Genomic DNA, 13,450 nt, shown 5'->3' on the forward strand with positions numbered 1-13,450 from the left:
TCTTCAAAATTCATCTGAGACATGATCTTCTTGATCTTCTTCCAGATAGAATCCTTAGACTTGATACTGTTTTAGGAAAAAGACTTCAGTCTGCTCCTTTGCATTTTAACAGACTTTAAGTGTTACAAGTATAAAATACAAATTTAGATAACAATACAACTTACTCAGGGTTGACAAATTGTCTTAATCTTGTTAAAGTACAGGCATGTCTATTGCAACATACATCATTTTCGGCAGAAGTAACATTATCATTACATATCCCTCACTTGTACATCCTCATTGTCAGTATCGTTCCTGGAACTTACACACATATATATCCAGGAAACTTACACACATATGTATGTTGTGTGTGTAAGTTCCCTGGATAAAAAATATAGGCAAGATGGTCTACACACACAACATACATATGTGTGTAAGTTCCCTGGATATATATATATATAATAGATTTTCATTTAAATTATCATAATTTAAAATAGATTTTTTTTATCGTAGGTAACCCGCAGCCGCTACCCTTCGGGTGCGCACTGGGTAAACCCTACGGGTTCACGTAATAGCCTGCAAACCACGTGAACCAATAGATTTTTAATTATTAGTGGGGAAGAATGTTATGATAATTTTACATTTTTTAAATCTTGAAAAATATTAAATTGAAGCAATTAGTGAGTTTTTTGTGCATGTGGTTGATAATTTTTTTTAAAAGTATCATAAATTTCTTTGGTGCAGGGGCGGCAAACATGAGCATAATTTTTTCATAGTGTTATTGTCATGGGTTAAATTCTCATGACAAACTTCTTTTTCAACATTAATATGAAAAAAGGGTAAATAAGTAATTTAATAAATAACTTGAAAGACCATGTTGGCCTATAATAGATATAATTGGTGTAATGGTGGGAAACGTGAGCATAATTCTTTCATAGTATTATGGTCATTAGGGCTGCACAGAATTCCGGTCTGGACCTGTAACCCTGACCGGACCGGGTCTACCGGTCCAAGACCCGGACCGGACCGAACTTACCCGGTCCGGTCCCCGGTCCTTATAATTGAAAAAATCTGGTCTTAGGTCTGGTCCGGTCCAAGACCTGAAAAAATCTGGTCCAAGCCTGAATGAACCTGAATTCATATATATCATTATTTTATCTTTACTTTATTTCTTATAAGATCATACATAAATATTAAATATTCACCTATATCATACTTTATTGATCCAAATTAATGGCGAATAAATTAATATAGTAAAATAGATCGATACTACACTTTAAATTACTAAATTTCGTATTTAATGTGATAAAACATTGATATTCATACACTTAAAAATTAATATTTACTTATTAATAATAAGATATATACTTACTTTTAAATTTTTATTGACGTACCAAGTAACAAACTTTTTCATGTCTTTAAATTTAAAAATAAATTAAATTAAAATTATATAATAATTTTTTATATATTAATTAAACCGCTCCAAACCGGTCCGGTTTCGGTCCAAACCGGGTTTTTCCGGCCCGGTCCGGTCCCAAGACCGGATAGAGCCGGTCTGGTCCTCGATCCTTAATTTTGAAAAATTCCGGTCTTTGGTCCGGTCCGGTCCGGGTTTTGACCTTTGTGTAGCCCTAATGGTCAGGGTTAAATTCTCATGACAAACTTCTTTTTCAACATTAATAGAAAAGAAGGGTAAATAAATAATTTAATAAATAGCTTGAAAGACCATGTTGGCCTATAATAGATATAGGCTATGTTTGAGATTGCTGTTAAAAAAAGTGTTGTGCTGTTAAAAAAAGTGTTGTAAAAATCAGATGACTGTTTGGTAATTTTTTTTATAAGTATATGTTTTGATGCAAAAAATTAAAAGTAATAATGTTTTTGGTAAGATTTAATGATGAAATCAGCATCTGCTTCACACAACATCTAAAAAGCTGTTTATTCTAAAAGTATGGGGGACTTACTTTATTTAACTGCAGTTTTTAGGCCAAAAGCACTTTTCCGAAAAGTAGCTTTTAAATTTTACCAAACAGTTTTTTAATTGTTTTCAGCTTTTAAGCCAAAAACACTTTTCCGAAAAGTAATTTTTAAATTTTATCAATCAATTCTTTAACTTCTTTTCAGCGAAAAACTGTCGTTGCTGTCTGTAATAACAATACCAGACACACTTATAGAAATGAATAAGTCACCGAACACCTCTGCGGATGTGTTGTACCTACATCAAACTCCGGGCTTCATCCTAATTCTGTATTGTTTCTGGTTAAAAACTCGTGGCCTCTGTTTGTACTGCCGCGGCCTAAAACTAGTGTCGGAAACATTGTTACCTGTAATCACATATTGAAAGTACAATAGTTACACTCGAATAAGACGTGGCATGTCGCCCTATTATATACTCTATCGTAGATAGATTTGATGATAAAATTGAAGTATCCCCAGGATAATATACTAAAGTTATTTATTCGCCAATAATTAAAAAGACAAGAGTTCTACCAAATATCGCTAAAGTAAATGGGTTACTAATAGGAGTACTCTATGTTCTGCAATATGTTCGGTTTAAGATATTACAAAAACATAGTAAAACAGAACATACAGTATTCGGTACTCTACTCCCTAAAACCAAAGGCTAGTGTAGTAATCATTGTTTGTATGAAGTAAATATTAAAAGCCGTCTAGCATATTTATACTAAGTATTATAAATGAAACTATTCTGAGTAAGATCTGATTAAGAACTTACATTGGTGGTCTTTTTGTTTCTAGGGATTGCAGACAAATAGTTTTGTTTCTAGGGATGTCTCTGTCATGGTTAGCCAAATGATACAAACAGATAGTTTAAGAAACTGATACCTGCAGGCCCCTGAGGACTGATAAAACTATGCCACGTTTACCTATTTATTTTAGGTGTTCAAGTTGCACCCTGAGCTTCCCTTTGAGCAAATCTATTTTAGATTTGCAACTTACCACAAGATACAATATGACAATTAAAGGACTAATACTTCGGGCATCATTGATATCGAGAAGGCAGATGCATGTCATCTCCAGATCAATAACCAACGTTAAACCTGATTCTCCCACACCCCTGAATCTCAAACACTACAAACTTCCTTCCCATGATCGCATGAACCCAAATATATACATGCCATTGGTACTCTTCTATTCCAATCCTCAACCATCTGATTATACAACCTCCATAGCAAATCTACTCAAGATCTCTTTGTCCAAGACACTTTCCAAGTACTATCCCTTTGCTGGTAGGCTAGGTTCCTCAGGATCCTACGTTGAATGCAGTGACCAAGGCATTAACTTTCTTGAAGTCCAGATAGCATGCAATTTGTCTGAGATTTTGGAAAAAGCTCCGGTCAAGGATGAAGAAGAAGGCTTTGGTCATCTCTTTCCACCTTGCTCAATATGGGACAAAGTGTCCAGTTCTCCTTTAGTGCTTGTTCAGCTAAACCATTGTTCTTGCGGAGGAATAGCTATAGCAGTGTGCCTCTCGCACCGTATTGCTGATGCTAGCACTTTATTATCATTCCTTAGTTATTGGGCAAGCGTATCACGCAACCCCGGTGATGTGGAAAATCTAGCACAACTTGCTCCATGTTTTGTGCAGGGGCTTCTACCCAATTCTTATGATGATGGTTTTGTTGCGACTGATATTTTGATTTCTGAAAAGAATTGGATCACAGCAGAGATGCTGTTTTATAACTCTAAGATTGCAGAACTCAAGGCCTACCAGGAAAAGCAAGACAAATTACATGGTGTAGTAGCAAACCAAAATTACACACGAAATGAGCTTGTGACCGCACTCCTCTACAGATGCGCTCTAGCTGCTGCAGCTACATCAAACTCTGGGGCCTATCCTCTTTCTGTATTGTTTCAGGCTATAAATATGCGGCGTCTGATTGATCCGCCACTGCCTAAAACAAGTGTTGGCAATCTGATGAGTCCTACTCACATTTCAGCAAATACTATGAATGAGACAGAGTTACACTCATTAATCGGCCAAATGAGAAAAGAGAAGAAACAGCTTACAGGAATAAAGAGCTTAGTGCGAAAAGGATTCTTGCAACTAATTGAAAAGTATGCAAAAGATAATTACAAGCTCTATGTTGTTAGCAGCATTTGTAATTTCCCATTGTATGATCGGTTGGATTTTGGCTGGGGAAGGCCGGTTAATGCCAGCGTTGTCGATGCACCGGCTGTCAATATCTTCACGATGATGGATACTCCAAATGGGGATGGTATAAAGGTCATTTTAGGTCTCGAAAAGGAAGACATGAAAAATTTTCGAGCTGACAAAGAGCTGATTACCTATGCTTCTTTCTATCATTAAGAAGCTCTGTTTATTAAATATTCATGTCTTATTATTATTACCATTTGATAAAAATATTTCAATCTTAGAAATTTAGAAAAGATTTGTATGATTTATGCAATTTGACTTTATTCATCTGTAACATATTATGTGAGATTTATACAGGTCTGCAACATATTATGTGATGAGGGAGTTAAAGATCCTAGTAGTTCTCCAACCTCTTCGAGAAAATCGCGATGCAAGATCACTTCGGATGCAGCCAACGAAAGAAAGAAAGAAAAATCTACCTGATATATGTCCAACATAAATCGCAGGAACTGCAAGTAATGGTTTAAAAACACTAGCATATAAACACACTTCATTACAAAATCTAATAATTTAAGAATCAGTGCAAGTGTAGACAATGCAAAAGAACACAATTATAAAGAAACTCCATTTAAATCAAGAACCTAACTAAAGAAGTGTAGACTGTACAAAGAGAGAAATGTATATAAAGAAACTCCATTATAAAGCAAGAACCAAACTAGAGATGGACTTTCTAATTTCTATAGGACCCATATTACAAACGGGATTCATCACTTGTCAGTTCGTAGACAACAAGAATCGTTTTAGAATACAGAATACCTTTATAAAAACTCAAAAAACATAAACCTTCCTTGTTGATCTTTGGCGGTATGAACCTGTCCGAAATGGGAATCCAACTTTTACAAATTTAACAAACCCATTGCTAACCAGTTCTTGCCTTCGTTAAATTGCCAAATTACTTACTTTTTAGTTATTGAAACATCTATTATTTTGACAGAGTAGTGGAGTTTGTAACCCAACATTATACTGTGCAAGTGTCGTGGGTTTTCATTTGAATAAACCTGTGCATAAAAAACACTTGAAAGTTTAACGTATGAAAGTAAATCTAGCCTTAGTCTTGAGGGTACTTTTTTCGGGGTTGAGGCATGTCATGTGCAGATGTATGAAAGTGAGTGAATTGAACCAATAACCTTTGCCTTGCAATTGAGAGGAAACATTTGCCTTGCAATTGCTATTTATGTTCTCAACATTCTTGAGAACATATTACCTATTCACCACTACAAAGGGTACAAACTATATACCATATGAAGAACTCAATCTAAGTCAAGTGAAAAAAAAAAGGACAGAACATTCTGACTATCCATTTGACAAAACAAAACTAGAAATGACCAAAAAAGAAAAATCAAAACTGGATGACGTTTCATGCCTAGTCTTACTCATTGTTTAAAAAACAGAGCAACACAGAAATCTTGACTCAGGAAAAGATACAATGGGATACCTACGTCCGCAGCCTCCAAAAGAAAGGATAAAATTAAAGGTAAGAACCAATTGCTATGGCTACATAAGCTACATACAATGAAAGATGTGCTAATTTATGGCTTGAATGCAGAAAATGCCACAACTGAGTTGTGTCCGCCAAATCCGAATGAATTTGAGATGCCTGTGAGCATACAGTTTCAAATCAGGCAAAACTCATATGTTTGCACTACATATCGTAATAAAGATGTGCAAGGTTGTGAAAACAGAAAAGAAAAAACAGTGGCGCAAAAGACTTACCAATATTTACTGCATGTTGTTGTTTCTGATTTGCAACGGTGTCAAACTCCACCGAAGGCTCAGAGTTCTGCAACATACAAATGACGATCCCATTATGACAATTAAGTAAATGAATAACAAAGCAATCCATATGCATATTAAAAGAGGAATCTTTATCAGAAATGGGCTTACAAAAGTGTAGAAATGACCAAATGTAAAACCAATACTTCAATGATGTTTAGGACGTCACACTAGCAATAAAATAAATAGCAAAATCTAGAGTCAGAAGTATCACGTACAAATTGATTAATTGAGGGATGTAACCACCCAGTAGTAATGGCTTTAATTACAGCGATGGCCTCCAAACCCCCAGCAGCCCCCAAGCAGTGGCCTATCATAGACTGAAGAAAAGCGAAAACAAGAAGTTAAGAATACTAAGAGAGAAAATACTAGTATAGAATATTTTCAGTACTTCAATGAAATGCCAAAAAGAGTAAATATGTGGGTTGGTTGGGAGAGAGATTTCACCTTGGTTGCATTCATTTTAATCCCTGAAGTGTTCTTGAATACTTTCTTAACAGCATTTACCTCAGCAAGGTCACCAACTATAGTGGAAGTTGCATGTGCATTTATGTAGTTAACCTGTAATCATAATAGCGAAGATCGGTGAGTTGATCAACGGGTGACAAAATACATTTCAACTCTATTCCTCGTAAGATATCTAGAAAATGTTGTAAGAATGAAGTATAAGAAATTCAAGGAAGAGAATTATTTCACTGATTGAAAACACACAATGTCATTTAATTTGTACAATTTTGACAAACAACAAGACAGATAAGCATGACAAAGGTTATCCTCTAGGTTTTCAACACATCCAAGATTTGAAATTTGAGTGTTTAAATTTAGAGAGGAAGAACTGAGAGAAAGGCAAACATTTAACACTGATACCATATGGATTTCCCCATCAAACTTTTCAACTAATACTTGTGTTTAATTTGTAATTTTTATCAGGCTGCAGTATCAGAATATACATAATGATGACAAAATCAAACATCTGGAATGCAAAAGGACATCAATTACCTCCTCCGGGGACACTCCAGCATCCCGAAGGCAGTTTTGAATGCATGACGAAACACCAAGCCCATCAGATCTCGGATCGGTCATATGATAGGCATCACAATTAACTGCACCTCCCAGGTACTCTGCAATTATTGGTGCACCTCGTTTCATGGCGTGTTCCAAACTCTCCATTACCTACCAAATATTTAAATTTTCAGATATTAAACCAAAGCCGATACTAGATACAACTTTATTTAGAACAATACATCAACTCTTTAACCCATAATACTAACAAACCACATAAAATTAAACAAGTACCACTTGAAAACAGGGTCTCATAGGGTTGCATGTACGCAAACCATGCCTCTATTCCTGGGAGTAGGTAAGCTGTTGTAGTGTGGACCCAAGAAAAAATTCAATTTATTTCTTTTGTTTTGTCAATACTTTCGAAGAGTTTGCAGTCTAAATATGGTGTCAAAAGGCAAAAGTATCACAGAAAATGGTAACATGACAATCTAATTAGGCAAAAAACATACAGTAAATAGAACATTAGATGATTAGAAAATAGATATAATTGCCCCACAACATAAAAAAGATAATGAAAAACAATATGAGATCAGAAGTACAAACTATCGCCCACAGAACACATTAATTTTCACCTTAATAGTTCACAAATCATAGAAATGAGTAAAGATGTTTTCACGTAGCTACCTCGGTTACCAAATTTAAACCATGAAAGAAAGTTAACAGTTTTTATTCTTTTGTTTCTTTATAGATTTATTCTCAAATTGTTAATCTCAAGACCACACATGTAAAGCTTATTACATATCTGATAGGGCCATATCTCTACAATAAGAGGATAAATTACAAAAAGCTTCACCTAAGCTATCATCTAGAAGATTGCACAATAGAGGAAACTTACAGCAACATATTGTGCAAGGATCAGAATGATCAGAACTAAAGTATTACAAGCAGTAGGCATCAGTTATTAGCCCTATGCAACTGTTATTACCTAATAAATCGGAAATTCAAACATAACAAGGGACCATCGAAAGATATTTTTATATGAGGAAGCTCGAACAAACTACAAAAAGAATTATAAGAAAACTTACCAAAACACCAGCTCCTTCTCCCATAACAAAGCCATCTCTGTCTTTGTCCCATGGCCTAGAAGCAGTCTTTGGATCGTCATTTCTCTGAGACAATGCTCTACATGCAACAAATCCTCCGAGTCCAATAGGTATCATAGCAGCTTCAGTTCCACCAGCGATCATCAAATCAGCCTCACCTCTCCGGATGTGATTGGCAGCAGCATAGAAACAATAATTAGATGTAGCGCAAGCAGTAGAAATTGAATAATTTGGTCCCATGAAGCCAAGATCAATTGCAAGCAATGCGGACCCCATGTTTGTAATGGCATACGGAATGAAAAACGGGGTAATTTTCCTGTGACCTCTTTCGATTAAAGCCTGAACACCATTAGAAAATACTTGAAGACCACCCATCCCTGTTCCAACAAGTACACCAGCACGCTCCTTGTCAACCTAAAAGACCAGATAAACATATATAAGTAAAAAATCTGAACATTGTTATTGACAAGCAAAAATATCATAAATGAATTAACCAGAAAGTGGAGACGGTCATCCTACCAAAAGGAGATGTGATCTAATTAACTTTTACTACAGATATTCATTGAACAAAACATCACTTTTTAGAGATATACAAACAAAAAGAATAGTTCTATATGTATTTTACTTAAACATTGACCACAGTTATTGTGTTTGATTAACGTAACTTATGTGGTTATATTTAATATACACGATACTTATAAAATTGAATAATAGCTCGACTGTAATCCCATCCATATCTACCAGAATGAATTTCAGAGGGTAAACTTTTACGTATAACTATACAATGACAAATAACAACTAACACAAACTGACAATAGTAACCGCAGAGGCTTTCAGTACGCACCAAGTATCCCAATTAGGGGAGTTATGTCCAAATGAAGCAGGAAAGCCTACATCTTTTGACAAGCCATCAGAGAAGTGATAGCTTATCCAAAATTACTAAACAGATAGGGTACCTTGAAGGCATAAAAAACTTAATCTCAACAAGCAAATTCAAAACATCCTATATATGATTGCATAAGATACAAGTGCATGGGTCTCAATTAAATACACACACACTAACCATGCCAACATAGTCGGTGTATCCCGCTTGTAGCGAGCAGGACCCAAGTAGGGTAACATGTACACAAGGTCTAAAAACGTAAGATGTACACGTACATATAAAAAGTTAACAAATCACAAAAACACACAATTACAACATGTGACATATTCAACAAAAAATTAAAGTTGCATATCTACTCACTACAACTCTATAAAGTGAAAACCACACTCCTGCAGACCCGGAAACAAAGAATTTTAAAAGATTATTTGTTTTCCTGACAACTTATAAGCTACTTATAGCTTATAAGTCTGTAACAGCTTATCGACGAGTGTTTGTCGACTCAACTTATAAGTCGAATTTACAACTTATAAGCTGATAAGTTCAATGTTAGCAACGACGTATTTTTTCGCAACTTATTTTGATTTTTAATTCTTTTATTAACTTTAATTTTAAAATATGTGTTTATAAATATTATATTAATTCAAAACTCATGAATTAAGATAATTGTATATAAAAAATATTTATTTTAATTTATTTAAGTAAAAATAATTCTGAATTTCAAGTAAGGTTATCCAAACACTTATATAACTTATAATTTTTAATATACTTATTACTTCCAAGTCACTTATTCATCTTAAGTCATAAGTTACTTATTTTAAGATTTCTCATTCGAGCACTTGATCTTTAAACACTCAAAGATTACAAGAAAGCAACAGCATGTGCCACTAGCCTAGGCAAAACCAATGCTCTGAAGACCTAATCAATAGGACTCATGAGTTCTAATTCCTATACCCGTTTTTCGACTCTACTAATAATCAAAACACAAACAGAACAAACATTTCATCACATTGCTACAATTTCCACTAAACACTAATCAAATACCACAAAAAAAAATCCATAAATTCAACAAAACATTCACAATCAAATTTTTAAAAAAAAACCCACAAAACCAAAAAAAAAAGGCAAACCTTAAATCTCTTATCACCACCAAGATCTGCATTTTCAAGAGCCTTTTTACCAGCAACAATGCAATATCTGAGACAATCATCAAGCCTCCTATCATTCTTGCCATCAATATACCCCTCAGAAGAAAACCCACGAATTTGACCACCAAATCTAGTAGGAAACTTAGAAGCATCAAATCTATCAATCAAGCCAATACCAGATTCACCAGCAAGAAGCTTATCATAATAAGTATCTACATCATTCCCAAACACAGACACCAATCCCATTCCTGTAATCACCACTCTCTTACTTGGATCTGTTTCTCTTTTTGGGGCTGAAGCGGTGCTTGTTGCAGCCATGATGAATGATTTCCTGTGAGGTGGCCGGACATTTGTGATTGCGGCGGCGCCGGAGGTGGGTTTGCGAAGAGGGTCAAGTGGGGATACTCGTAGTCTTAGAGGTGATGATTGTAGAGCTTGCATGGTGAAAGATTGATAGATAGATAGATATGTAATATATCTGGATTGGGATTGAAAATGATTTGTGTGTGTATGCAGAGGGGGGGTGTAAAGACAGGTAGTACAGGAAGTGTGAGTGATATTACGTGACGGGCAAAGGATTTGGGGATCTAATGTACAGAAGTGAACTGGATACTGGACTCGATCACGGCTTTACCCCAGTATTCTCATTTTTAATAATATTCGTCCTAATATTTAATTCACGATTTGAATTGTTTAAAAATGATAGATTAAAATTTGAATTTCAAAAACTCATAATACAAGTTGATTCAAATGTGTTTAACCTTTTTTTAAAATTAAATATTAATTTACACGAACGGTTCGCTAAGAGCTCGACTCGTTTTTATTGGATAAAAATTGAGTGCAGCTTAATTCGTTAACGAATTCAAATTCAAATACAGTTTTTATTTGATAAAAATTCTTTTGTCAACTCAATCCGTTAATAAAAAAATTAAACTTTTTTTGTTAAAAACAAAATTGGGTCGCCTCTATTTGTTAACAGTTTTATAATTATATTATTAAGTTAAAGACTTGTAATGCAGTAAATATTTAATTTGAGGCATTTACGATATATGTTAATAGATAAAACGATTTGATCGGTAAGTTGATTAGTACAATAAGTTGATTTTTTTAATTGGTTTTATTATTTTGCACCTAAATGAATACAAACACATATTCATAAGCTAATTATTTTATAAAATAATTTTTAAGAGTATTATAATTTTTTATCAAAAAAAATATTATTATTTAGAACTTATTATTATGGACAGACTATTTCACAAGTGTATTTTAATAAAAATATATACATGACAAATTATTTAAAAACTTCTTCAAACTAAAACATATACGAAACTAATTATTCTACAAATCTACTTTAATTAAAATATATTTTCGATATAATGGTCAGGTTTTGTTATTTAGTTATTTTATAATCTTTTAAGAGTATTATTACTTAAAACTTATTGTTATGAGCCTAAATATTTTATAGATGTATTATAACTAAAACCTAGAAAAATAAAAAAAATACTACTTATTCTATGTTTCCTTTGTCATTTACTATATTGTGAAAATATTTGTGAATATACGATACAACCAAAATCAATCATATACATAACTAGTAGTATCGAGTTTTTTTGTTGCATTCGACATTGTGCACAGAGTTGCATACACCCGTCGAGATTGCATCGATTTGCAAAAAAACTTCTCTTTGCATAAAAAAATTAAAAAAGTCATAGTTTTGTAAATAATTTTAAAATAATTTAAAAACAAACTGTGCATGTTTTAAGTTAGTTCTTGATAAAGTCTTTTAAATTATTGCACAGTACCGTGGCTACAAAGAGAACGAGAGCAAGTCGAAAAGGCTTTTAAGTCATTTTTATATCTATACTATGTTAGTGTTTGTACCCTAGAGACAACACTATTATATTTACATTATGAAACATTTGTATTATTAATTATGATTATATGGATTATTCTTTAGTAATTTATTATATCTTTATTTTCTGCGATAAGATGTTAGATTAATAAATGTCCTTTAAATATGATATGTAAATTTATATCTCTAACTACGTGACTTAGAATTGAGATTATGAGAATAGTATTGATATTTCTAAAGGTCCCTAATCAAGTATTATTGTTAAGGGACGATAATGAATACATTGAGACTAGTGTGTTTGTTGGCTGATGATCACATCTCATTGATCATAGGTATGGTGATATTAAAGTCAAAACACATGCATATGTATTAAATACATGGTGTTGGATTGACCCGTTGTGAGATACTACATGTTTATAGTGTCATAAGTTAATCTCACAGTGATAATGATGTATTGGTCTTTTGACCTGAAATCATTATATTTCCATACGAGAATTAATATACTTTGATACTATTAAAAGTTATCCTTGATCGGGTAATAATAAAAGTAGACATTGGGTACATTATGAATCGTATGAGAAATATGAATGATCTAGATGGGATTTAGCCCTCCTTTATTAAAGGAGTGATATTATTGGCCTCTTGATTAAGTAAGACTATAAAATGCATGGGCGTGCTCAAATACTAATTTGTTTAATAGTTTACTCATTGATCAAAGAAAGAAGGATCGAACGTTAACAGAGGATGACACAATGCATACCTCGAGTTTGATCTATAATATAAGGCTAAAGAGATTATATTACATTGTACATTATTCACGAAAGGTTTAATTGATCACCGATTTAATTATTATTACTTGGGTAACAATGATGTATTACTAGATGTCGCTCATTGTTTATGATTTTAAATTAGATTTAAAATTGTTGCCAACGTAATAATAACCTAAAGGGTCGCACAAAGAATGATTGAAGGATTATTTAATTTAAATTCGGATTTAAATTAAATGTAAGTTATTCGAATTATTTGTTATTAATTAAGTGTGACTTAATTAATTAAATAAATAGGAAATTCGAATTTAATATTAAATCTGAAATTAAGTTATTGGATGATTAAGTGAGACTTAATAATACAATAATTATAATTTCGAATTTAATAATAATAATGACTCTAAAATTCAGTTTAGGGTTGGAGGCCCATTAGCTCTTGTCTATATAATATCTTTTTCTAATAGAATTAGGTTTCACGTTTTATTTGATAAAACATAGACCCTAGCAGCTTGAAGAGAGATAGAGAGAGCAAGAAGGCGGCCTCCAGAACGTGCTAGTACACACCCATCATCCGGGCGATCATTCATGTGGATACCTTCAAGGCGTAGATCGTTCCAGCGACGAGCTACGTAGTGATCATTCAAGACCTCCATCTTTTCATTAACGTAAAGTTTCTTAAGGTAAACGTACTGAACTACGAATTAAATATTATGATAAGTGGATTTTATATCCACTTGGAACGCTTTATTACAAGCTTAAATTGGTG

The 13,450-nt window shown here is 33.4% G+C and overlaps 2 protein-coding genes across 2 annotated transcripts; one reads left to right on the forward strand and one right to left on the reverse strand.

Annotated features, from left to right (window-relative positions):
• The first annotated feature begins 2,950 nt into the window (after nucleotides 1-2,950).
• On the forward strand, nucleotides 2,951-4,309 carry LOC141673715 (acyltransferase-like). The gene has a single exon (XM_074480457.1). The coding sequence runs from the start codon at nucleotides 2,951-2,953 to the stop codon at nucleotides 4,307-4,309; it is 1,359 nt and encodes a 452-aa protein (XP_074336558.1).
• Nucleotides 4,310-5,398: 1,089 nt separating this feature from the next.
• On the reverse strand, nucleotides 5,399-10,693 carry LOC141671483 (3-oxoacyl-[acyl-carrier-protein] synthase I, chloroplastic-like). The gene is made up of 7 exons (XM_074477760.1): nucleotides 10,048-10,693; nucleotides 8,020-8,451; nucleotides 6,929-7,102; nucleotides 6,377-6,490; nucleotides 6,148-6,249; nucleotides 5,870-5,936; nucleotides 5,399-5,753 (listed from the first exon to the last, which is right to left on the reverse strand). Exons 1-7 carry the CDS (start codon nucleotides 10,504-10,506, stop codon nucleotides 5,686-5,688), a joined length of 1,416 nt encoding a protein of 471 aa, XP_074333861.1. The 5' UTR covers nucleotides 10,507-10,693; the 3' UTR covers nucleotides 5,399-5,685.
• Between the last annotated feature and the right edge of the window lie 2,757 nt (nucleotides 10,694-13,450).

Source organism: Apium graveolens, chromosome 7, assembly GCF_009905375.1.
Source record: "Apium graveolens cultivar Ventura chromosome 7, ASM990537v1, whole genome shotgun sequence".
Classification (NCBI taxonomy): domain Eukaryota; kingdom Viridiplantae; phylum Streptophyta; class Magnoliopsida; order Apiales; family Apiaceae; genus Apium; species Apium graveolens.